Raw genomic sequence first — 27,190 nt, 5'->3', positions numbered from 1 at the left:
GTTCTGAGACCGTTCAGCAGCTGTCTGTGGACACCTGGAGCTGTCCCTGTGACAGATGAAGGGTGGATTGTGTCATTATCTCAGGATCCACATCCCATTGCTTCTCTGGACACAAACTGTTCTTAACCAAAGATGGTTTTCCTTCACTCCCTTTGAAAATCATTCTTTATGATTTTCTAGTGTGAAGATTCTTCTACATGAATCCAAAATACAAGACTGAAATGCTACTGCCCAGCTTGTCTACTCATACTGAGAGTGCTAACATAGAAGGGACAGTATTTGTTTTGTGACTTTGGTGAGTTCAGTGGGGAGAGAAATTGAGATAAGCAGAATGACAAATGGAAATTACATCTTTCCCGAGTCTTAATATGACTTGCATAAATACTGATGGCATTTTGTGTGAATATTTATGAGAGACCTTTTAATTCAAGAATCTCATCTTCTTTTATCACCTGTTAATTTTCACAGTGTCATGCTCGAGCGTGTGGGTAATAATGTTATACTCCATCTACAGATGGAGGGATCAAAGCTCGCAGATGTTCAGTTACAGAACCTGCCAGAGACCTGCAGTGATCAACAGGGTATTTTACAGCACAGGGCGCAAGCCTTGGTTACCAGTGCCACCCAGCCTTCCCCAGCAAGGCTTGTCACCAATGCCACTCTCACCCAAGACAGCAAGTGAGCTGGTTCTGGGAATCAGGTTATGGGCATGGTGAATCTAAACCTCATCCTCTCAGCACCCATATCAGCACCCTTTGCCTGGTGTGCAAGCTCCCACCTCCTATCCACCTCTCCTCCTTTCTTGTCAGCTGCTTCATTGCCCTTGGTTAATTTCTACTAACCCTGAAAAAGGGTTACCATATTTTTCCATGTATAAGACATCCCCATGTATAAGACGCCTCCCACTTTTCCAACCCAAAATTAAGAAATAAACATTTTAAACATAAAACAGAACACATTTTTATTTAGTAATTACTGCAGATAATGTTTACATACCAGTACTATGATATTATGCAACATATCACTTTATTCAGCCTCTGCTGCATCACTTTTTTCTTCTTTATCACTATTAGTTCCAGACATATCAAATTCTTCAACTCCTGTTGATTCACTGCTGTCTTCTGAGTCACTGTCTATATATGTGAGATCATCCTCATAAACTGGAGGCATTTTTTGAGCTAACTTTGTTCGTGTTCTCATGGCCAACCCCTCTCTCCTCATGAAATTGAAGTACCATTTTGCCTTTCCTGTAAAATCAACAAAGTTCATTTCGCTTGCAAACATTCTTGCCTGACATTGAATAAGCTTGGTTGACACACAGAAGCCACTCTGGTGCTGCTCCATAATCCAAGTCTTAAGCAAGCCTCTGCTCCAAGTTTGTCCATTTTGCTGGTTTTCCTCTTAAGGCCTTCTTCTTTTTTTGGCATCTTAAGGAGTTGTTCTTCCTGTTTTCTCCACTGTCTGATCATACACTCAATGGGAGGAGGTCCAAATTGTCTCTCTGCAGCTCTATTTCCGTGCTCTTTTGCATAGCTGATTACGTTCAGTTTGAATTTTACAGAGTAAGACAATCGCTTACCAGTATTTATCTTTTTATTTTTTTAATATATTTTATTGATTTTTTACAGAGAGGAAGAGAGAGAGAGAGAGTTAGAAACATCGATGAGAGAGAAACATCGATCAGCTGCCTCCTGCACACCCCCTACTGGGGATGTGCCCGCAACCAAGGTACATGCCCTTGACCGGAATCGAACCTGGGACCTTTCAGTCCGCAGGCCGACGCTCTATCCACTGAGCCAAACCGGTTTCGGCAATCTTTTTACTTTTTGACATCTTTATGGGCTCAGAACGCTCAGGCCCCTGTTGCATCTGCACACTCTCCACCTCCACCTCCAATTACAGCATCAGCTGACGTCAGTAACAATAAGGCTGGTGTGGAGGAAGCCTGTTTGACAAGGTGTGGGTGGCTCCCTCCTCAACTGACTTCCGTGTATAAGACACCCCTCGATTTTCAGTATAATGATTTTAGAAAAAAATAGCGTCTTATACATGGAAAAATATGGTAATTGATAACAAAAGGGGTTAGTAATTATTAATAAGGCCATACTTTTCCAAAAAGCGTATTTCCAAAAAAGTAAATCATTGGGAAGGAAAATCTAAATGGCGGCTATGTCTTACCACCTTTTCTCTGTTTCTAATGCTCTGTCCCTTCATTGTCAGGAACCAGGGATGCATAGAACCTTCTATTAAAGTAGCTGTCAAACCCCACCTCCACGGCAGGCTCTGCCAGGGTCCCACATAATCCAAGGTTTTCTGAGGATGAGGGGGGACAAGGGAAGAAGGATGGGGCAAGACGACCTGTGCTTATTCCCACCATCCACAGACCTATAATGCTGGGAAACTTTGAAAACCTCAACATCCCTCTATATGACAATCTCCTGTTTTTGTGGAAACTCCAGGAGGTTTTTTTTTAATATTTTTCTGATAATTTAAATATTTTTCAAAGGAAACACCTAGATAAATAACATAATATTTAAGTAAGGCTGGGATGTCATAAAAGGACTATAGGAATGCTTCTTATAAAGAGCCCAGATACTGTCACATGGAATCATTAAAGGCTACGGATTTAAAACTGTTTTCTCTTATTGACTTTATGACCGTAACCCAAAGGCCAACTGAAGTCCCTCTTCCCCTTAAGGCTCAGTTAAGATTGAGTTCCCATCGCATGTCCTGCGGCAATCTCAGGATGCCTGGAATCCCTTGTGCAGCGTGGTCTTACGGTCACCTCTAGCTTCCAGGTGAGCTGCTGCGGGTGGTGTGCGCCATTTCTGTTTTGCACATGGAATCCAGTGGTTTTCCTGAGTCTTAAATAGCATCTTCCAAACGAGGAGCCTTGGAATCATCCTCTATGTCTTCCCCTGCCATCACTTGTCACACTCACCTCATTCAACTCAGCACTCAATTATTGAGGGCCTATCATGTGCCCAGTGATCAAGACACAGCATAAAAGAAACAGAATCCAGCCTCGTCCTACATTCCTCTCAGACCTGTCTCCCTCTCCCAGTCCTTCTTGCCACTGCCTTCCTCAGCCCAGCATCAATACCTTACAAACAGCCCTGCTGGCCTCGCCGCCCCTGCTCCGGTGCTGCCTTGCTGCTCCTTGCTCATCTCTCCTCCCTGCCAGATTGGTCATTTTAAGCATCCAATTCAGGCACTGCTTTGCTGAAGGTCCTCCCACGGCTCCTTACTACAACCCACATCCCCACTTGGCTCAGCAGCCTCATCACCCAGAACACCCCCACAGGACTCGTCTTCCAGGCCAACCAGGAAAATGTGTCACTTCTGCCATGCTATGATTTGTTTGCATTTTTTGTCTGCTGTTCTCTCAGACTAGAATGCCTTCCCCTCACATTTCTTTTCATCCTTAAACAATGAGCAAACTGGCCCCTCTGGATTGTCCCACCTGACCCCACCCACCTCAGACCTATGCGTAGCCCACCCTCTTGAGGCTCAGTCACACAGCTCCACTGACCACGGTCACTATGTGTTCACATGATCATCTCTGTCATCTGTGGACAGCACAGTGCCGGGAATGTAGTCAGAGTTAATTAATAGTAATTATTCGATGAATTTTATTCTCTAATTTAAAAAAAAACCAAAAAACATTCATATTACAAACCAACATTAATTTCAGAGATAAAATATTAAATCTGCCTAAATCTGTTTCCTCTGCTGAAAAATGGGGATAATAATACTTAATTTTAAAGTCATTATGAGAATTAGCAGTTATTGAGGTGGAAACCATCGTATCATTCACATCATAGCATCTCAATAAGTAGTAATTTGCATTAGTCATTGAAGTACGTACTCTGAGTTAGCGCAGTGACCTCAAATTATACCCCCAAAAGTGTAAGGAGGAAGCTGATGAATGAATATGCAGCACCTACTGATTCACATCTCTTCCCTGAGGTGTATAATATTCTCTTCAGTAATAAGGGGCAGGGTCAAGCCTGAACCCCAGGACTGACTCTGGTGCCCATGGTGCATGCAAACTCCACTGCGCTGCCCTTTTTTTTTTTATGGGGGGGGGGATGTCCCAAACAGGACATTCTACCACCAGAAGCTGGCACATTTTATTTGCCTGTTGTCCACGCCTACAAACACAGAAAAACACTTGCACCAGAAAGTCTAGAAACTGACATTAATTCCACAGTTTTTTAAATTGATAGCTACAGGGGAAATTGCCTTTCAAGAAAATCAGCAACACAATAACTACTGTTCAGTACTGGTTCCAGCAGGCCACCGCGTTAGTTCTCAAGGCCAGCGTGGAGCCAGCACATCAGAGGTGATACAGTGATGCCTGGCACAGAATTTGGGCAGCCTTTCCCAGGGACTCTCCCTCAGTGCTCCAGAGATCGTCAGGGTGCCCATCTGTGCTCCAGCTTATATGTATGAACCAGGAGCGTGTAGATTGCTCAGGATTCTCAGGAAGAGATGACCCAAGTTTCCAGCCATCCAGGAGGGCCTGCACTGTAAGCTCATTCTGAGCACATATTGTAGGCACTCTGCTCTTAATTCTTCTTATCAATTTTGTTTGCCTATCAGTGACCTACTGTTTGTTCAATATCCAAGGTCAGTAAAATGGTCAAGTAATCCTATATAATAAAGAGGTGAAATGCAAATTAACCATCATTCCAACACACAAGATGGCTGCCCCCATGTGGTCAAAGATGGCCGCCCCCATGTGGACACAAGATGGCCAGCAGGGGAGGGCAGTTGGGGGGGGACCGGGTCTGCAGGGGAGGGCAGTTGGGGGCAACCAGGCTGGCAGGGGGGGGCAGTTAGGGGTGACCAGGCTGGCAGGGGAGGGCAGTTAGGGGCAATCGGGCCAGCAGGGGAGCAGTTAAGCATCGATCAGGCTGGCAGGGGAGTGGTTAGGGGGTGATCAGGCTGGCAGGCAAAAGTGGTTAGGGGCAATCAGGCAGGCAGGCAGGCGAGCAGTTGGGAGCCAGCAGTCCTGGATTGTGAGAGGGATGTCCCAGATGGGAAAGGGTGCAGGGTGGGCTGAAGGACACCCCCCACCATTCACAAATTTTGTGCACCAGGCCTCTAGTCTATATATATAAAAGCCTAAGTGATCTCTTTAACTGGACGACAAGATGACTGGCCAGTAACTATGATGCACACTGACCACCAGGGGGCAGATGCTCAACGCAGGAGCTGTCCCCTGGTGGTCAGTGCGTTCCCACAGCCAACCTCCCACGGCCGACCAACCTCCTATGGTCCCTCCCCCTGGCTGGCCCCAATTGGGACTGGGTGAGATGGCCCTGATCCGTCCTATCGCCAGCGAGGCCAAGGGATCCCACCCATGCACCAATTCATGCACTGGGCCTCTAGTTATGAAAATAATAGCTACTATTTTTAGGCCTCTCTTACGTGTCACACATTATGCACATATGATCTTATTTAGTCACCATCAGAACCTTCCAGGTAAGTATTACGTATTTTACAGGAGGATACTTGAGGCTCAGAGAGAGGAATTAGGCCCCAGCTAGTGTGAATGTGAGAGTTAAACCCAGAGACTTAAAGCCAATGCTTTTTCTGTTAAGCCTAAGAATACATAAGCTTTGGGAATCAGACTTATCTGGGTTCAAATCCCACTTCTAGCCAGGTGATCTTGAGCAAGCCACTAAGTAGTTCTCAACTTTGTTTCCTTATTCATAAAGCAAGAATAATAATGCCAATCTTTTCAAGGTTTTGTGATCTTTAAAATAAGATATAGACGACAAAGGATAGTGCCTGGTTTATAGCAGGCAATCAATAATTTATTTCCTCCTTCCCTCAAAGAGATCCTCAGATGATTCCACATGCCAAAGGACTGGTACAGACTTTTGTGGGGTTCCTAACATGCTGATTAGGAATAAATCCCATTGGCTGCCCAACTCAGCTGCTCTAGGCCCTGGCCTGGCCCTAGGTTCATTCCAGAAAAAGCACTTAATGTGTCAGAAGGAAGGAGTGTGACCTCTTGGCCTTTCCTTTGCAGAAATTTTTTTTTGCACTTTCAACCCTAATGTATGATGCTGGAAAGGAGCATCTTAGAAATTAAGAGAAATCTTCTAGAACCAACTCGGAAATGATGGTATATTTTTCCTATCTGTAAATTCATCAACTTCTTATAATGTTGGCCAGTGATATGATGCATGTATTCATATTTTAATTTTGTATTTAGAGTCCCCCCCAAAAAAGGAAACTGACTATAATAAAGTAACTGTATGGGCTGAAAATCAAAAGGTACCTAAAGTAAAAAATAAAAACAAGCCTGGCCGGTGTGGCTCAGTGGCTGAGCGTCTACTGATGAACCAGGAGGTCTCGGTTCGATTCCCAGTCAGGGCACATGCCCAGGTTGCAGGCTCGATCCCCAGTGTGGGGCTTGCAGGAGGCAGCCGATCAATGATTCTCTCTCATCATTGATGTTTCTATCTCTCTCCCTCTCCCTTCCTCTCTGAAATCAATAAAAAAAATTTAATAAAATAAAATAAAAACAAAATTGGTAAAACACCAAGGGGGCCAAGCAGGTACTTGGAACTGGAGCTGGCGAATTTTATGCTGTAATGCTCTTCAGCAGCAAGCATATTATCCTGTACTGTGTGCCAAGGTCAAGAGTGTCAGGAATTGACAGTGAACTCTATAGCCTACAAGTGGCTGAATTCACGTTAGCCACTTGAAGGGGAAATTAACTTTTGTCCCCTTCTTCTTCCTGTTTTTTTCCTTCTTGATGCCCATATTCCATTCTCATCAGCTGCTACTATCTGTCAGATTGGCTAAATCAAATAGAATTAACCAGATATTCAGACAGCCAAACATTCTCACTTAAACCTTTTTATCCTATCTAATAAAAGAGTACTATGCAGATTGATCATCACTGCAACACACAATATAGCTGCCCCCATGTGGTCAAAGATCCTGCCCCCATGTGGACACAAGATGGCCACCACAAGATGGCCAGCAGGAGAGGGCAGTTGGGAGGCACCCGGCCTGCAAAAGAGGGCAGTTGAGAAGGACCAGGCCTGCAAGGGAGGGCAGTTGGAGGTGATCAACCCTGCAGGAGAGGGTAGTTAGGGGTAACCAGGCTGGCAGAGGAGGGAAGTTGGGGGCAAACAGGCTGGCAGCAGAGTGGCTAGGGGGTGATCAGGCTGGCAGGCAGAAGCAGTTAGGGGCAATCAGGAAGGCAGGCAGGCAAGCAGTTGGGAGCCAGCAGTCCTGGATTGTGAGAGGGATGTCCGACTGCCCGTTTAGGCCCGATCCCTAGGGATCGGGCCTAAACGGGCAGTCGGACATCCCTTGAGGAGTCCCAGATTGGAGAGGGTATAGGCTGGGCTGAGGGACAATCCCCCTCCGTGCACGAATTTCGTGCACCTGGCCTCTAGTATTAAATAAAAACTCCCCAGCACTCCTGATTCCTATTTACTGCTCAACTCCTTTTTTTCATGGTGTGATATATTTATTATGCCCATTGTTTCTTGTCTGTTCATTGCTTATAAACCCCTTAGGGAGGTCTTTCTTATCTCACTGTCTTCCAAATACCTAGGATTATACCTGGCACATAATAGGTGTTCAACAAATATTTTAACAGGTAATAGGAACAAGAAAGCATGATGAAGTCAGGGTAAGTGGACACGAAGCACAAAAGGAGCTTATGAAGGAAAGCAGAAGAGAAGAATGTAAAAGAAAAGATCTGATAATGTATTTCATTTATGAATAAAAAATACACATATCAAAACAGGATCAACTGTTGCCATCTTTAGATAGGTAAGTTTATTGCTGCTACCCAGATCATATCTGACTTCTCAGAAGGTTCATTTTATTTGTAACTTCACAATTTGTTTATTAATTCACTCATTCATTCATTCACCTGTTATGTGACAAGCACTGCACTTAGTATAAAAATGCAAGTTGGATAATCAACATACACTCATGTAACATGATCGGGTCTACCCCTCGTCAACCATCTTAAACAGTATGTCTCCATCAGTTATTATTATTAGTTAAACTATCGTACAGATGAAACCAAGACCAAAGGTTTGATCTCTCTGTGGGCCAGCTAATTTCAGGATATAATGAGTATTTGACCTAAGAAATTAACAAAAGTAATTTTACCACCAATCACAGAATTGTAAACCAAAGTTCCATAGGACTCTTCTGAGGGATACAAGAAAGTTTATTCAGACATGATTTGCACATCAGAGAATATAGCCTTCAGCATAAACCAAAGGCAAGCTCTAAGGTTGGAAGAATAAGGAAAGAGTTTTAAAGGCCAGAGTTGTGAGGGTTGCTGATCAAAAGGATGGGTTGCTAGGAAAACAAAACCATAAACTTTTGGTCATTTGTTTTCTGATTGGTGGGGGACTGGATTTTCAGGGGTCTGCTAACTCAGTGGTCAGCAAGTGGGATTGTGAGATAAGAACAATGGGTAGTTTCTGTTGATTCATGGTCAGCAGGTAGTAGTCATGAGTCATGGGATATGGCCAACAGAGAGAGCATGTCCAGCAAAGGAGGTGGGGGAGACAAGGCAGGGCCAGTGCCTCAGTTTCTCTTGGAGTCTGAAAAATAAACTAGTAAAACAAGTTTTGTCGTGAAAAAAAAAATGCAAAGAATGGAGTGTGTCAGGTAGAGGCAGGGTTTAAACTGCAAAATGGCTTGACCACTCAAGACAGGTCAGAGACCACATTGCAGAAGGGCCCAGATATTCAATTACCAATTATGATATCAGAATCCTCAGAATGTCCCCATAATCCAGCTGGCTGTCTCACAAACATTTGCTGGGGCACAAGCCATCACCAGGAGAGACACAGCAGAGCTCACCCTGGATGACTGTCGGCCAAAGCACCATCTCTGTCTGTGAGGAGCATTGACACATGTGTTGTACCAAATTAAGAAGTCTCTCCCAAACAAAAATGAACTGAAGAGTAGAAACCAGAAGGGGGACCAAAGCTTGTGGGGGAGGAGAAGTTAAGGGCATCAACAGCCACGTTGCAGATAATTTTAGTGAATTGTGGTCCCTGGGAAAGTGTGGTTAAGAGTAGACTAACTATTGTGTTAACTCTGAACCCCTGGTCTTCCTGCTAAAGCCTGTTCCTTCTGCAGTTTCTCCTCCTCTGGTGATGGCAACTCCATTCTTCTAGTTTGCTCAGGTCAAAACCAAGGACTCATTCTTAACCGCTCCTTTGCTCAGTTAGCCCACATCCAATCCAGAATCTACTCCTCATACACTCCACTATAGTCACTCTGGTCCAGCACTCTTCATCTCTCATCCAAGTTGCTGCAAAGTCTCAAATATGAGCTCCTCACTTCTACCGTTACTCCCCACCACCACCAGTCTGTTCTCAGTACAGCAGTTACCGGGATCCTTATAAAAGAAAATTATATCATGTAATTTCTTTACTCAAAACCGTGATGATTTTTATTTCACTCAGGATAAAAGCCAACATTCTCTCAGCAGCCTGCGTGATCCATGGCCCTGTTATGTCTGCTCCCACCTCAGACCCACCACTTCCCTTTCCCTCGTTTCAGCCCTACTGTCTGCTTGCTAGTACCTCCAACACTAGAAACACATTCCAGCCTCAGGGCCTTTGCAATGATATTTCCCTTTTGCCATGATTGTGTCTGCTTCCCCCAGGTACCCACATGGCTGCCGCCTCCAAGTATTTATCCAAATGCCACTTTCCCCATGAGAACCTGAGGACCCGTTTGAATTGAAACCCAGCCTCATGTATGTTTCTGATCCACTTCACTTGACTACCTTTTTCCCCTATGGCCTCTGACACCTAACATGCCATATAATTTAGTTATTTATTATGTTTATTGCCCTTCGTCTCCCCCGGTGATGGTTAACCTTTTGCACTCGGATGTCGAGTGTGACTCGACACGGTTAGCATCTGTAGCAGCTCTTTTTATATTCTTTTAATGTATCAATAATTTGAAATATAAAAAAAATCCAAATAAATAAGTTTGTATGAAAAGAAACTCCAGTTTTTTATTCTACTGCCACGCTTTATAAAATCTGGGGTATTTAAAAAATTAAATCCCGAGTAGAATAAAGGAATCGAGAAAAAAAGCAAGTGAGTGCAAAGGGTTAATTTTATACATCAGCTTGACTGCTACAGGGTGCCCAGATATTTGGCCAAATATTATTCTAGGACTTTCTGTGAGGATGTTTTTGGATGAGGTTAACATGTACATTAGTAGACTGATGACAGTGGACTGCCCTCCTAAAGTGGGTGGGCCCCATCAAAGGAATTCAAGTTCCTGAATACAACAAAAGGCTGACCCTCCCCGAGGGTTCATCATGCCTGCAGGCCTTCCACCTGGGACACCAGCTTTTTCCTGCCTTCAGACTCAGACAGAATCACCAGTTCTTCCTGGGTCTAAAGCCTGTTGTCCTTTAGCCTGGAACTCCACCATCAGCTCTCCTGGGTCTCCAACCTGCCAACTCACTGTCCGCCTCCCCAATCCAGGAAAACCCTGAGTAATGCGCTCCCCATCACACTCGAATGAAAGTGGACGAGGATCTAAGAGTCCCTGCATGTTGCTGCTGTAAATTATCTGTACTGTTTCCTCCTCTGACCAGCCCTGGCATAAACAGCACTCGGTATATATTTGTTGAAGAAACAAATTAACTAACAGGTAATAAGGTGACTCTCTTTAGAGATAGAATGCATGCAGTCGTCTCCATTTTATTACATATGCAAGAGCTATGGGCTTTCTAGCTGAGCCAAAGTTCGGTCTTCCTGTACACGCCTTCTAGGAAGCAATCCCAGATGTGCCTCACATTTGATGCTGGCTGCACACACACTTTGGGGGTCAGTGTGAAAAGCCAGGCACAGCAGCCTGCAAACACTGACTGACTTTTGAGTGTGTGTGATCCATGGCATAAGGAAGCCTTAAAGCAGGAAAAGCTATGGGATTCCTCTGGACTTGGAGGTAGGCAAATCCCTCCTCAGAAACAAACAGAAAAGCACCCATGCCATGTGCGGCTCAGAGAGAAAAGAGCTCAAGACCTGAAGGCTAAAGGCAAATGTCATTAGCCTTTCCTTTGCTCTGCAGAAGGACAAGAATGTTGTGACTCAGTGGCATTGTTTCTAAATGGCCCGCCTTTCCACAGGCCAGGTTAGCTGGGTGAGAGAAGAAAGAGAAAACAAAGGAGATAAGGAGAAAGGAGAGGAAGAGATAGTAACTGTCAATGGTGATTAGCAGGGGGCAGGGCTGCCCAAAAAAAGAATGACAGGGAGACAGCAATAAAAGATAAAATCTCAGTGCAGAGGGGGAGGGCTAGGCCAACAGCCCTCCCAGAGATTATTATAGCTCCTGAAAGCTGTGTGTGTGTGTGTGTGTGTGTGTGTGTGTGTGTGTGTGTGTGTGTGTGTGTTGGAGGTGAGAGAGAAGAGACTTCTTTTCCTCCATTAAATGCCCCTGAAAGTGAATCCATGGTAATGAGCAAGAATAACTGGAGAGGAAAAGAACAAATGAATATATGATAAGAGCCCAGCAGATCTCTGTGAATCCACAAAGTCACTCGCAGGTCCTCTGGCAGCCTTCCCCAGAGTCTGTTCCACAGAACACCAGTTCCTTGGAAACTATGGGGGAAATAAAAAATTACAGGGGCAAGAAAAGCTTGAAAAACATCAGGTGAAGCATAGTTAAACAGGTTTCTGTTGTGAATCGTCACTGGCCAGAAGGGGATGCCATCCACAGAAGTCCCTCCCCTCCACTGACCAGGAGGCACCATTTGTGTTGAGCTGCCCGCCAAGCTGGGGCCGGTGCTCTGTGGGGTGCACTGTCCCTGAGAAAAACGAACCGTGGAAGCTTATAAAGATGGTGCTAACTTTCAAAGAGAAAGCAGATTTCTGGTTAAGGATGATGGGGCGAAGTCTCAGGAGCTTGGTACAATAATGGAATGTCTTCAGACTCACCCCCGAGTTTGGAATGCAAGCTATAGATGCCATCTCAGCAATGCTCTGCATAAATGAATCTCCAAGGAAAGATCTGGCCATCCCTGGCCCATGGGACATAACCCACTCAATGCAGTTGAGTGGGCTGGGGTCTTTCAAATGTTGGCTTTGGCAGTTTAAACTGAGATCATGAGAAAGCAGACACAACTGGTGAAAACCAGTCAACGTGGTTGGTTGACATACAGTTAAAGCTCAACAAATGGCAGCTCAGATTATTTTCCATTTCAAAAAACTAATTTCTGATTACAGTCTATTGTTTTAGATTTTATAAAGCTGGTGAGTTTGAATGGTTTTGGCAGTTTTCTCCAATTTATATCCCTGGAGACTGCTGGTTAGTGAAGTCCCTGTGCATCGAAGTGAGATCTACTGCCTTTCAGTTTTAATGCTCAGAATCCCATAAAGTAAAATTATAGGTGATTATAAACGCCCTCGCTGTCAGAAGCCAGCTGGTGCCTACCCAGATAAGGGAAGAGTTGCTATCTTTTTGCCTGGGCCAATAAAATCAGCTGAAAGAATAACAAAGTGCAAGATCAGATTCTTCTTGGCCACCCAGTCTATTGTTGTGGATAACCAGGTTAAGCTTTTTATTTCAGCCTGATTTTCCCCTCCAGTTTCTCTCTGCCATGATTTTGTATGTCTTCATTTGTCATTCCCCGTAATTGACCCACTGCTTCCTTCCTGGAGCTCAAATAATCTAGCTAATCCCATGTCCCTGCCATGACCCTGGCTTTCTCTACAACCCATTTTGTCCAGCCCAGCTGTACAGGAGTGTTTCACTAGAGCTTCGTATGTATCCCAGGTTCACTCATTATCAACGCAATGTTTTCTCAGACTGGCTACTATCTTTTTGCACTACCCATGAAAGAATCTACCTATCAGAACAGCTTTAATGAAAGCTATAAATCTTAACCTGAGGGAACAGTTCACGTTAAGGGCTTTGGGGTTTGTTTTTTACTGCCTTCCGACCCCTATTGCAACAAGATTCAGGATATGTGATATTTTAAGGACACAAACTATTGTGGGTCATTTAGATTTCCATTGAACTTGACATTTTATATCACCCTACTTTCCAAGACATCAAGAGCTTAGAGAAAATTATGGCCCACATATCATATGAGCAGAACTCTGTTCTTGTTCTGATGAATAAATTGTGAGTTTTTAAGGGATTGCTCCCCCAAATACAGCAACACAGAAACTAGAAATGATGGGAGATAGGGCTCACACCTGTGAACAGAAGCAAAGACAAAAAAAAAAAAAAAACAGTGGGAACTGACCAAGACATGTCCCTTGCTCATTGTGCCAACAGCCCCAAAATCCTGAATAAGGCTTTGAACGACTCTGACAAGTTAAAATACATTGATAGCAACAGTGTAAGTTATTATCTGAAAAGTAAGAAAATGACTTTGGAGAAGCTCTGTAGCCTATGGTTTGCTGAATGCTTTTGCAGAAAAGACCTCACATTAAAAATGCCCAATTGACAACTGCAAGTGCACACTGTTCTACTTTTATGAGAAAAATAGAACAACATGGCACCAAGCTTTAGTGCCACCTCAGGTCCTACCTAAACAGCTCTACGTCCCAGGCTCCAGACCTCTGCGTTTCCAGCTGTTCTGTGGCAAATGCCAGTAAAGGGATATCACAGTGATGATCCTGGGCCCGGTGGGATATTAAATTATGTTTTGCATACATGGGTGCATGGCATTATTATTTTCTAAGCTTTTCTGGATGTCTGAAATGATTTGCTTTTTAAACAAGTTATTACTAAAAAATGTGCTGATGAGTATAATGAGTTGTTGAACATTTGATTTAAAATGTAAATAAAAGTTCATGCATGTTGTAAGCTTCACTCTGAGGTGTCAGGACAAGGCAACTCTCCAAAGCAGTTCATTCCCCCAGGAAACCAAATCGCCTTGCTTCTACTCTTTAAGAGTGATTTTTAAGGAATATAAGCAAAAGGTTTTGGCATCTAGAGTGTATTTTTAAGAGAGTTTAGCAACCCAAAGTAAAAAACATACGTGGAATGTAAAGCCTTATGAACATATAAAAATATTTTCCACGGAATTTGTCATGATGCAATATAATGGCAACTACCATGGTATCGTGTATTTTTGTGGTGCTCAGTAGGTTTTGTTTATTTAGATTGACTTCTGTGACAGTTTGCAAATGTTTTAAATTTTCAAGTTGTCTTAAATGTACAAATGTTTCTGAAAGTATTTCCATGAGGCATATTCTGAAATCTCCAAAGTATTCCTGAGCAGTGGAAAATATTTACATAAGAGGAACATGAAGGGGAACGAGCCTCGGGAAATATCTACCAAAGCAAGTTAACTCAAATTAATATCTCTGATAAAAATAATTAGCTCCTCACTTAAAATGGTGAAGACAATTGCTTTATTTATCAGAATTTACCCACATAATGTATTTTTAGAAAAAAATACTCTTTCTAATTTGGATAGCCTTTGCCTAAGAAAATATTAACTATTCTTCTTCATCTGAATAATTTTTTTGATAATTTCTGAATATGTTTTCCTGAAGCTACTTCACTCATGGGAAGAAAGATACTTAGTACTTTTTGATATATAAACTTAATCACACCTATGTGAAATGTTGTACCATTGAAGGTATAAAACTGGTTAATATGTTTCAAAGTTTTTCCTTAATTACAAAAGAAATGCATGTTTATATTGGAAAATTTAGAGTATGTGGATAAGCCAACAAAATTAAATAAAATTGTATATTAACACTTTGAGGTATACTTTCCATATGTTTTCTATGCTAAAACTCACACACATGTACATACATGCACCCAAACAGAATCACCTGCTAAAACTTTCACAGAAGCAATGATCAATATTTGGTCATATGCTTGGCTAAAAAGAACTGCTGGATCTGAGCTTTTTAGAATTTAAAATGTAGGTGGGATCCAAAAATGAAAAAGTCTAACTTTTACTCTAATGCCATTAAATTTGCCTGAGTTGTAATGCCTTTGTGGTATTTATATTTAAAACATCCTTTCTAAAATGATAGCATTCTCATAATACTTGCCAAGAATATAGTGATGGTTATTTGTTTTTGTGCTTGTTTGTTTTAATTGAACTAAGGGTTGAATTCAACTCTTAGGGCCATTCTTTATGGTCTTAATAAACCATTGTTTTAAAATCAATCATGTTATTTTTGAAGATATCGCTAATAATTATATCTACAAGAAAAATAGTTTAGCAGTAGTTCTCAATGTGGTGGAATTAAGAATGTTTATTGTTTATTTATGTTTTCCAACCTGTATTTTCCAATGTTTCATAAAGAGCAAATGGTATTAATTTTATAATCAGAAAAAGAAATTATTTTTAAAGAAGTAACAATAGATTTATTTATTTTTTTACCTGATGTAGAACCACAGAAAAACCCTGGATTCCAGAAAAAATAAAAATAAAAAACAGACTTATTTCACTTAATTTAGTGACAAATCTTTGAGGTCAAACTCCCAGGGTTTGTTCCATTCCTTGCAGAACAGCATGAGTGGGAATTTAGTTTTCCTTTTTGGGTAACGTTTCTACAAAGCCTGCTGATAAAGCTCTTTAATTTTCTTTCTGCAAAACAATTATTTCTGGAGCTAAACTGAGATGAAGCTGATAATGGGTCTCAATTCTTCAACTTTAAAGCAGAAACTAAAGTCATAAAGTCCTGAAATACTCTCCCAAGCACAGCCCCGTCAAGCTAAACAGCCCTTGGAAACACTTGCTGAAACTCACAGTTTGGCCAGTGTCTCCTTCACTGTGGCCGTTTTTCACCTTCTGTTACAGCCACGGAAACCTGGGGAAGGACGGGTGGGGGAGAGTTTTCAGCTAATCTTCATGCGAGCCTTGAAAAACGATTTTCTTTCCGAGAAACATCTCCCAGAATTAAAGAAACGTAAGTGATAAATAATAATAAAAATCTGAGTGAGACGTATGTAAAACTGACAGATCTGAAGTCATTTCAAAGCACGGTAGCTTTTAGACGTGTCTGAGGAGCCACCGCCAATGCCTCCCATTGAAAAAAAACCCAGGGTGCCTCTTAAACGTGTCTCCTTCTATCAGTTGCAAGCCCTCTGGCAGTGTTAATTGACATCAGTACAATTCAACCTGTGTTGATTGAGTGCGCCTAATGCACACTTAATACTTAAACAGATGCAAGTGCCTCTAAATAACAACCTCCCCGCTTGCTTTTCCTGTGACATCCCACACAATCGGCCTGGATGGAAATCACATCACAACTCTAATGTCCTCTCTGTGTTTCTGATTCCAGCTGTGAACGTTAGGGATGCGCTGGAGAATGTAAGCCTACTTTAAAGCGCAGGAGAAATCTACTGGCACAAAATAAAAGCAGTGCTGTTTATTAAGGCTGTGCAAATAGCTGTGGCACTTAGTTCTCTCTGCATTGCTTTCTTTCTTTCTTTTTTCTTTTTTTTAAATGAAGACAATTCTTCACAAAATTGCCAAACTAAGGCAGAAGGAAACTTTCTCCATCTCTATAATGCTTTCATCAGATAACCAATATAAAATATCTTCCAGAATACTCTGTCTCCTCAGACTTTAGAGTTTGTTCTTGCGAAGTTAGAGATAAACAAACATGGCCTTAATAAATCTATCTAACATTGTAAATACACAGTTTCTGGTTCTTCTTCTCTTTGGGGCAATAGGCCAAGTTTCATCAACAATTCAGATATTCTGGTCTTTCTCAAAAATGTCATTGCATCCAGAATATTATGTCTTAGCAAGCTGTTGGAGAAAATTAAGACGTTGATAGTAATTTTGCATTAATTAAAATCAGCTGCCTTCTGGGAACACTGATAACACACCTTGGATAGGTGTTGCATTCAAGAGAGGCATTAAACCTGACCTTTGCAGCCATTAACAAGCATGAAATAGTTGTGTTTGGGGCAGGGAATGTTGAGAGGGTTTTGTCTGTTTTATGGGTGACTTTTGAGGTGTGTGTTTGCTTTTCCTGCACTGGCAGTTCACCCTGACATTCGTTTGCTCAGGCTGCCAGACAAAGTGCCACAGACGGGGCGGGTGGGGTGGGTCTTAAACAACAGAAACTGTTTTCTCCCAATTGTGGAGACTGGAAGTTTGAGGTCAAAGTGTCAACAGGGTTGGCTTCTCCTGGAGCCTCTGTCCTTAGCTTAGAGCTCATGTCTTCTCCTGGTGTCTTCCCTCAGAGTGTGGCTGCATCCTAATCTCCTCTTCCTATAAGGAGAGTCCTAGTGGTTTAGGGTCCACCCTAATGACCTCGTGTTAACTTAATTACCACTTTAAGGCCCTACCTCCACACACAATCCCATTCTAAGGTACCAGGGATTAGAACTTTGACATAGGAATTTGGGAAGGACAGTTCAGCCCAAAACAAACCTGACTCAGGGCCCTTTGGCCAAATCTGTAAGACCTTTTCCCGGTGATGGCCAGAAGGGAAAGTGAGAAGGTGGGGAAGTGTTCATGAGTTTTTCACAAGGCCTGGCTGGCTACTGCAGCAACTCTTTTTTTGGTTTTCCCCTCCTTCCACATGGAGAATTAAAAAGTCCACTGAGAACTCGGAGCACACTTTGCTTTCTTTCCCTTTATCTCTTTTTGTTTCTCCCAAGTAAACACATGCCTCTGTCCATCTGCATATCTCAATTAGGATGTCACTCTCATGTTTACATATCAATGATAGGAAAGAGCTGGTCAATACATCCCATCAATCAGAGCCTTTCTAACTGGCAGACACTTTGGAGATCACCTACCATTTGTTGCGCACCCACAATGTATCTAATGCTGTAGCAAGTGTAGGCCTGTTCTCTCATTTACTCCTCATAGCAGCTCTGGGAAGTGGGCACCATTATCAACAATATTTTGCAGATGTGATCATGGAATCGTAGACACATTTGGTAATTTGTGGAAAGTTCTAGAGCTTAGTGTACTGGGGAGCAAGGACTTGAACCCAAGTAGTTCTATTCCAGACCTGAGCCCTTAATTTCTTCACAATACTTTCCTTAGTCCTGTTGGCAGAGAAGAAACCTGTGTGCAGGAAGCTAACTGTATTTTTCTGAGAATGCAATGTAGAGAATCATCTGGGGGCCTCACAGAAGACCTGGGTTCTAGCTCCAGCTCTTCTAACAGTTGATAGTTCTCAAGGATTCTAGGTAAGTCCAAGGGAGCCCTAGAATAGAAGCAAAATGATAATTCCATTCCAAATTGGCAAAAGGCGGTGATGCTTTAGAAAAAAAAAAAATGTTTCTCGATAAAGCTATTTGTTTTGTTTAGCTTCAGATAAAGCTCTTGGGCTCCATATGATATTCCTGGAAGGGCTAGGTCTGTGGGAGGTAATCAGGCCTCTCCATGTAATGCTGTCAGTTCTGGAAGATACTTGCTGAAGACTCTTTCTCCCTGTGTCAGTTTTGTGTGTGTTTTTAAAATATGTTTTATTTATTATTTTTTAAATATATTTTTATTTATTTCAGAGAGGAAGGGAGAGGGAGAGAGAGATAGAAACATCAATGATGAGAGAATCATTGATCGGCTGCCTCCTGCATGCCCCACACTGGGGATTGAGCCCGCAACCCGGGTATGTGCCCTGACAGGAAATTGAACAGTTCATGAGTAGATGCTCAACCACTGAGCCATGGTGGCCAGGCTAAAATATGTTTTATTGACTTTTATTGAGATGAAGGGAGAGAAAGACATGGATGAGAGAAAAACATCATTGATTGGCACCCTCTTGCATGCCCCCTGCTGGGGATCTAGCCCACAACCGGTCATGTGCCCTGACTGGGAATCAAACTCTTGGTTCAAGACTAGATGCTCAACCACTGAGCCATACCAGCCGGCTAGTATTTTATGTTGAACATGTGAAGGACATTAAAGTCCTAAAGCATCTTAAAAAATTAAAAATTGAATTACAGTATGAGCCAGCAATCCCACTTCTGGGTATTTATCTGAAGAAATTCAAAACACTAATTTGAAAAGATATATGCACCCCTCTGTTCATTGCAACAGTATTTACAATAGCCAAGATATAGAAGCAACCTAGGTGTCCATCAATAGATGATTTGCTTAAGAAGATGTGGTACATATATACAATGGAATATTACTTAGCCATGAAAAAGAATGAAATCTTATCATTTGTGACAACATGGATGAACCTAGAGGGTATTATGCTAAGTGAAATAAGTCAGACAGAGAAAGACATACCATATGATTTCACTTATATGTGGAATCTAAAGAACAGAATAAATGAACAAACAAAACAGAATCAGACTCATAGGTACAGAGAACAGACTATGGTTACCAAATAGTAGGGAAGTTGGAGGACTGGGTGAAAAAGGTGAAGGAATTAAGAAGTACAAATTGGCATTTACAAAAAAGTCACGAGGAGGTAAAGTTCAGCATAGGGAATATAGTCAATAATATTGTAATAACTATGTATGGTGTCAAATGGGTACTACATTTATTGGGGGATCACTTTATAAGTTATATAAATGTATAACCATGTGCCATACACCTGAAATGAATATAATATAATATTGAATGTCAACTGTAATTGAAAAATAAAAATGTCAAATATACATTTATTTGAAGCAAATTAATATCACATATTACAAGGGACATCCTTTTTACCTCCAGTCTGAGCTAATTGCATAATAGTAATAATAATAATAACTTCCACTTACTATGTACCTTCCATGTGCCAGAGATTTAATATGCTGTATCTCCTATAGTTTATAGGCTATAAGTATTATATCTGATTTACAGATGAGGAGACCACGGTTCAAATTAAGTAATTTGCTTAAAGCCGCAAAGTTAGTTAAGTGGCAGAGCTGAGATTTGAACTAAAGTCATTCTAATTCCAAAGCCTTTACATGCATTTCTTTTATGGGAGCGAATATTGGGGGGTCAAGAAGGAAAAGTGAGGTCTGGAAGCTACAGCAGTGAACGTAACTACTTCCCTAATTGTTTTCTGTCCCTAGTATTTGGGGGTATTCATCCACCACCGTAGCAGTGATTAAAATCTTACCTGGGCCTCTAGCCGGTTTGGCTCAGTGGATAGAGCATTGGCCCATGACTGTAGGGTCCCAGCTTCAATTCCAGTCAAGGACATGTACCTCAGTTGCAGGGAACAGAGACTGTGCAATCAAGGCGGAGGCTGTGCAATCCCTGGGTGCTTGCAGGAGGCAACCAATCAATGTTTCTCTCTCTCTCTCTCTCTCTCTCTCTCTGTCTCTCTCTCCCTCTCCTTCCACTCTCTCTAAAAATCAATGGAAAAATGTCCTTGGGTTAGGATTAACAACAACAAAAATCTTACCTGGGGAACTTTTCCAATCTCCCCCAACCGAGGTCACCTCCAGACCAGTTAAATCAGAGTCTCGGGGGGTGGGGGGTGGAACCCGTCCTGTGCTTCAGAAAGCTCCCAGGTGACTCCGATATGTAGCCAAGGCTGGAACCTTTGAAGTCTTGGTTAAAGAAATTAAAGAGCTTTAAGAGCTTTTCTATTCTATTTCCTGCAAACAAGATTCAAAAACCTCTTCAACTGCTTTTACAAAGCTGAAGTACAAGACTTGCTATTTCTTTGGAGCACAAACACACCAAAAAAAAATTCAGATAACCTTATATCTGCTCTTCAAAACCAGAGAAAGTAGAGGATGCTAAGGGTATAGACAGAGAGATGTTGCAAGCACCTATCTCTGTGATACGTCACAAGTCAGTTCACATGATTATGAAAGTCATTTTTAATATAGCTAGTGAAATCAGTTGTTGAATTAATCAGGCGTAGTCATAGGCAAAGTTGGCCCAGGACATTTAGAAAAAGGCAAACCAGACTTTAAGGTAACTAAATATTATGTCATCACATTTTCTTAAAAAGAGCCTCAATGAAAGGTTTCTGCTTTTTCCCATGGATGAGGGTAACTCTAATAAAGGCAAGGACCCTCCCTCACATCATTTTCCCACGGGAATAGGAAGCTATCCTTTTACTAACCTCTCACCCACCCTGATTTTAGACCTGTGTTAGTTATTACAGCATGTCATCTATGCATCCCATTTTAAAATGTAACTGATCCACGCCCAATTTCACTCTGTTCCATGCATAATTCTCTAAAATGGGCTGTATCATATGCTGGGGGGGAGGGGGGGTTCCATGTCTCAGGCAACATTAATGTTGCTAAAACTATGAGCAATTTTCATACTTCAGAGAATGAAAATACAGCATTATCATAACAACAAAAAAATCATTCTTTTCTGAAAGCCACTGACAAATGGCGCATCCTGACCCCTGCTCATCTGCTTCTGTCCCGTCCTAAGTAACGGTGCTCCATGTTTGCTTACAGAATGACGTGGCCGCACTTCTGAAACCAATATCGGAAAAGATTCAGGAAATCCAAACGTTCCGAGAGAGGAACCGGGGCAGCGCAATGTTTAACCACCTCTCCGCCGTCAGCGAAAGCATCCCGGCCCTGGGGTGGATAGCTGTGGTGAGTCGGGTGCAGTGTGGGCCCCGCACCTCGTCCCGTTTGTGGAGCGTTTCCGAGAAGCCACGGCTCCCTGCGGCCTCCGGCCTCTGTGCGCGGCACTGAAGGCGGAGGCTGTGCGGCGGGACGCACCGCTCTCGTGCTGTTTGAAGGTCGGTGCTCTGTGTCCTCTGATGTGCGAAGTGTGTCGTCAGTCTCTACAGAGCAAAACTTGTCTCCAACTTTCAAGTCAACATCTCCATTGCTTCTCTTCTTCTTTAAGGCATTTCATTTCTTATCCCTTTTTTTTCTTTCTTTCTTTCTATGCTTGGGTGATGGTGCTGTTCTCTCAGTCCCCCAAACCCGGCCCTTATGTCAAGGAGATGAATGATGCCGCCACCTTTTACACTAACAGGGTGTTGAAGGACTACAAGCACAGGTACGTGCAGCGTGTGGAATTAAATTTCTAGTTAATCGCTTATTAAGCATTTGTCCTAAAACTCAATATAGTTCATTACTGATTCCTTTCAGGGGCTATTAACTAATTTACTATAAATGTTAATGAAAAAAAAATCCTGTCTTTGCAGGTAAAGCAAAATGGAAAGTGAAAACAGTTGTCCAGATAATAGGTGTGTTTCAGAAAGCCTGCCTCGGTTTTCTTATAATGAATAGACTCTCCCACTTGAATGCATGTCATCTATACAAATTCCCACTAATAGTGCGAGAGCTCTGTCATGATTTGTGATGGACCGGCCCTATGTGGCCCCAAAACTTTTACACTGATCAAAATAGAGTTGGTGGGTGAGCAGAGAGAAGAAAGGAGGAATCGGGAAATGAAGTATAAATGAAGAACAGAAATGAGATGAGACAATAAACCAGGCCAATTTGAGGGAAACCAGAGATTGCGTTAAGATGAAATGCAATCGGGGTGGACAGAGAGACATCCTATCTGTAAGAACAGCAGCCACTCAGAGGGCTGCTGGAAGTGCCGATGAGTCTGAACCAAGGGGTATGCCCAGAGAACCAGCTTCTAGATTTTAAAATCATTGCTTTCTATAGCCCAAATCATTGATCTTAGACTTAACCTCAATGTTAAGGGTTAAAATTGAAAATGGGACCAAATGGACAGACACTAGAGCTGAATATCAGGAAAACGTCTCCTAAACTACAGTGCTGCCTTCATAGTTTATTTATCCCGTGCTAGCAGAAGAGTTCTTGTAGCTTTTAAGAAGGGCAGATTTAGGAGATTTAAGCATGCCTGTTTCCTTTTACACCCCCTCCCCCCCACCCCCGGGAACTTTCAAGAAAATAATTATTATACACAGTAACAGACTTCCTACACCCAGAGAACTGTGGTTGAGGTGACTGTGCCCAATGATGCAACTCCAAATGTTGCCATGTTGTATTAGAGACTATAGAATTGTGCAATATGAATGAGAAGAAGCATCAACAATGCAAGACAGCCTGCTCTTCTCACATAAAAATAACCATTCAGAAGTGAAGTATGTTAAAAAAGCTGGACATAAAATTATGTTGGCACGAACTTATGCCCATAGTGACTTCCACATCATAAAAGATCTTCTGTGCCTAGACTTTTTTTCAGGACTGGACCCCTTGGGCACCCCCTAGGTCTCTGCTCTTTTGCATATCACCCTGGGAGGTCATTCCTGTTTTTCTCTCATCAGCTGCTGGCCTCCTCCCAGTCCCTATCTGAGTGTGTGTTGGGGCCATGGGTGTGATTCTCTCCAGGTGGCAGCATAGCCAGGAGGGCTGTGGTTTTTTGCTTTTTGTATGCACGCAAAGAGAGCCCAGTGTTTGCCCCTCAATGTCAGCTATTGAGTAGAAAATATACTGCTGGCAGCATCAGGGACAACTCAATTACACTTAATGGACCACCTGAAGACTGTATCAGAAGCTGGGGAAATGCAGCCAGAGGTGTGGATTCATTCACTTCACTTCCAGAAGTCAAACCAGTCCCAAGTCACTGGTCGGACTTCCAGAGGTGCTAACCTGACAGAAGCAGAATACTGCACACCGCTCACCTAACACCCACTTATGGGTGCACCCAAGCCAGCTGTAGTGAACTCTGCATCTCTGTAAATAACCCTTATGCCTGGCTCGCCTGGTTGTTTGGCTCTTTTTCAGTAAATGAATAGAGTAAATTAATTATTTTGACTTGATAGAGGAATGGCCTCTCCGAGTCATACTCATTAAAATCGCATGCCCATCACATGCCCTCCCTCCCCCCATAGCTTCTTTCAGGGTAAATGAAACTGAGGATGGGTTTGCAGCTCCTGATGTGTCGTTGGGTCCTGCTCGATGTGTTGTCTCATAGAGGCTGATTTCAGGCTGGAAGACATCATATTGTTATTCTTTATTATTTTGATAGAACTTTCTTCAAGTCAAAATCATAATAGTTAAAAATGAATTTGCATATACATGTTTGGACTTCATTGCTTGTTAAAGTTTTTAAATAGAAAGTATATTAAATATACAACCTGCTATTTCTAGAACATCTATAGACATGTGTGTTGTATGTACATACATATATGTGCATATGCAATATATGTATTAAATAGTCATATATAAATATGTGTGTACATTACATTGAAATGATTTTAGTTTTTTAACAATAGCTGTTGTATATACTGCCTCCTATGTACAGGGCACTATACTAAGATCCTCACACTTCCCATAGAATAAAGAAACTGATGCGAGAGACATATGAAACTACACTTAGCCTTTTGAGTTTTGACTATGAAAGTGCAAGAAAGTGAAAATGATATTTTTCACAGATTTGATTAATATAGTCAGTAAATCTAAAAATATAGAACAAAACCACACTCATATTTTTCCTCTTTGAGGGGTAGATAATGATGACTTCAGTTCCCCATTTCACTTGTCTTCAATGGCATGACTTAATACAGTGGCATTCTAGTGTGCTGGTGGTACTTTTCATGGAGCATTTCCAGGAAAACAAAACAAAATATGTCCAGAAAAAAGTCATTGTTGACAAGAGCTTTAGTAATAGAGATCTCCTTCAGTGATTGTCTTCAGATCAATGGCCCAGGTTCATGATTACGTTTTTGTTAACTGAGATCTCATCATAGTCTCATTTACCACTACTTCATTCAAAATGGGGAAAATGTGTGGGTGAAAATTATCCAATAAAAATGCAACTATTTTTGCCTGTCTACAAGTTAAATATTTCTAAGTCAACTCAATCCTGTATGTTAATCCTGTTGTAAACAGTAAGCATTTACTACATCTTGGCTCGGCAAAATTGGGATAAAAGTACTGGTAATGCCCTGCCTAGCTTACATTGTGGTTGTGAGTATCAAATTAAGGTAATTTAAATGAATGTTACCTTTAGATGTATGAAATTATACCCATTTGTAGGATGTCATTTTTTTTAATATATATTTTTATTGATTTCAGAGAGGAAGGGAGAGGGAGGGAGAGACAGAAACATCAATAATGAGAGAGAATCATTGATTGGCTGCCTCCTGCACACCCCCCATTGGGGACCGAGCCCGCAACCTGGGCATATACCCCAACCAGGAATCAAACTGTGACCTCCTGGTTCACAGATTCATACTCAACCACTGAGCCATGCTAGCTGGGTCGAAGCCATTTTTCTTATAACAGCAGTGTCCTTACCAGTCGAAAATCCTCCAATTTGGTTATATTTCAACTGAATAACTCAGCCAAATCATTAGAAAACAAACCAAAGGACATTTTTTCTTTCCCATGTCCTTCCTGAAAACACATAGCTTTTCTTTGTGCATTAGAAGCAACACAGAAAGGAAGGGTCACCTCTCTACAGTCATCTTCCCATTACAGGTGACAGGAGGACACGTGACCTGAGTCACCTTGGTTCTGTGGGTCCGCCTCCGTGATCCTCTCTGTTCCCCACCTTCAGGGCACTTGGCTCCCCTCAGGAGAGACCTGGGATGCCTTTCTTTCAAGGTTCTCTTTGGAGTCAGTTCACAGTGACCAAACTAGAAAGACAATTGCTCCAAGGTCATCCAGCCTTAGTTACTGGATTATCATGTGCCTCCCTGTTTTTCTTTTAAATCTGATTTTAAATCCTAACTCCATTCTCTTTCATAATAAAGCGATTTACGCCATGTGGATTGGGTGAAGTCATATTTGATTTTAAATCCTAACTCCATTCTCTTTCATAATAAAGCGATTTACGCCATGTGGATTGGGTGAAGTCATATTTGAACATCTGGAGTGAGCTTCAAGCATACATCAAGGAATACCACACCACAGGCCTTACTTGGAGCAAAACAGTAAGTACCAAGCCCTCTTTCATCGGGCTAACAAAACACCACAGAAATATTCATTCTGGTAGCCTAGTAACCTCACACTAGAATTTACCTCAAGGAAAGCATAAGATAAAACATACATGTAGAAACTGCTTATGAAAATGTCATTTGTCATAGGAAAATCTGGGAACTGCCTACATGACATACAAAAGAGAGTGGGAAAGTTGTCTATGGTAAGAACCCTGGGCAGCTGTTAAAAAAACTTTCCTATATAATAAAACCCTAATATGCAGATCTACCGAATGGCGGAATGACCAGTCGCTGTGACGCACACTGACCACCAGGGGGCAGATGCTCAACGCAGGAGCTGCCCCCTGGTGGTCAGTGTGCTCCCACAGGGACAGCGCCACTCAGCCAGAAGCCGGGCTCACGGCTGGCAAGTGCAGCGGCAGTGGTGGGAGCCTCTCCCGCCTCGCTGCAGGTGGGCGGTAAGGAGCGAAGGGTCCTGAACTGCGAGAGCCCCGGACTGCGAGAGGGATGTCTGACTGCTGGCTTAGGCCAATCCCTGGAGTGCATGAATTTCGTGCACAGGGCCTCTAGTAACATTATAATTACACTAGCTTTCCCGTTGCAGGAAAATTCCTGCAATGGGATTTCCTGCTGCACTCTACCCGGCCTCCGTTCCTCCCTTGCCGCCCGCCTCGCCTTCTCCTCCGGCCCGCCCGCGTTTCCCTTCGCCCCCGGCCCCGCCTCCTCACTTCTCCTCCAGCCCGCCCGCATTTCCCTTTGCTCCGCCATTGTCGCCCGCCTCCGCCCCGCCCCGCCCTTGCCGCCCGCCTCACCTTCTCCTCCTGCCCGCCCGCGTTTCCCTTCACCCCCGGCCCCGCCTCCGCCCCGCCCTTGTCACCCGCCCCGCCTTCTCTGCCAGCCCGCCCGCGTTTCCCTTCACCCCCGGCCCCGCCTCCGCTCCGCCCTTGTCACCCGCCCCGCCTTCTCCTCCAGCCCGCCCGCGTTTCCCTTCACCCCCGGCCCCGCCTCTGCCCCGCCCTTGTCACCCGCCCCGCCTTCTCCTCCAGCCCGCCCGCGTTTCCCTTCACCCCCGGCCCCCCCTCCGCCCCGCCCTTGTCACCCGCCCCGCCTTCTCCTCCAGCCCGCCCGCGTTTCCCTTCGCCCCCGGCCCCGCCTCCGCCCCGCCCTTGTCCCCCGCCCCGCCTTCTCCTCCAGCCCGCCCGCGTTTCCCTTCACCCCCGGCCCCGCCTCCGCCCCGCCCTTGTCACCGGCCCCGCCTTCTCCAGCCCACCCGCGTTTCCCTTCGGCCCCGGCCCCGCCTCTGCTCCGCCCTTGCCGCCGGCCCCGCCTTCTCCTCCAGCCCGCCTTCGTTTCCCTTCGCCTACGGCTCTGACTTCGCTCCTCCCTTCTCCTCCCCCCGCCTCCCTGGCTTGCTTGCTTCT

The 27,190-nt window shown here is 43.3% G+C and overlaps 1 protein-coding gene across 2 annotated transcripts in view; it reads left to right on the top strand.

The window, feature by feature from the left end:
* CAP2 (cyclase associated actin cytoskeleton regulatory protein 2) overlaps positions 1–27,190 on the top strand; it is a 143,516-nt gene that overhangs the window by 76,805 nt on the left and 39,521 nt on the right. For both annotated transcript variants that reach the window (XM_054720782.1, XM_054720783.1), the window contains 3 exons: positions 21,346–21,489; positions 21,819–21,904; positions 25,658–25,763. In XM_054720782.1, coding sequence (XP_054576757.1) covers positions 21,346–21,489; positions 21,819–21,904; positions 25,658–25,763 — 336 coding nt within the window. The remainder of the gene's footprint in view (positions 1–21,345; positions 21,490–21,818; positions 21,905–25,657; positions 25,764–27,190) is intronic.

This window comes from Eptesicus fuscus, chromosome 9, assembly GCF_027574615.1.
Source record: "Eptesicus fuscus isolate TK198812 chromosome 9, DD_ASM_mEF_20220401, whole genome shotgun sequence".
NCBI classification, from domain to species: domain Eukaryota; kingdom Metazoa; phylum Chordata; class Mammalia; order Chiroptera; family Vespertilionidae; genus Eptesicus; species Eptesicus fuscus.
This window is presented reverse-complemented; position numbering and strand designations above follow the sequence as displayed.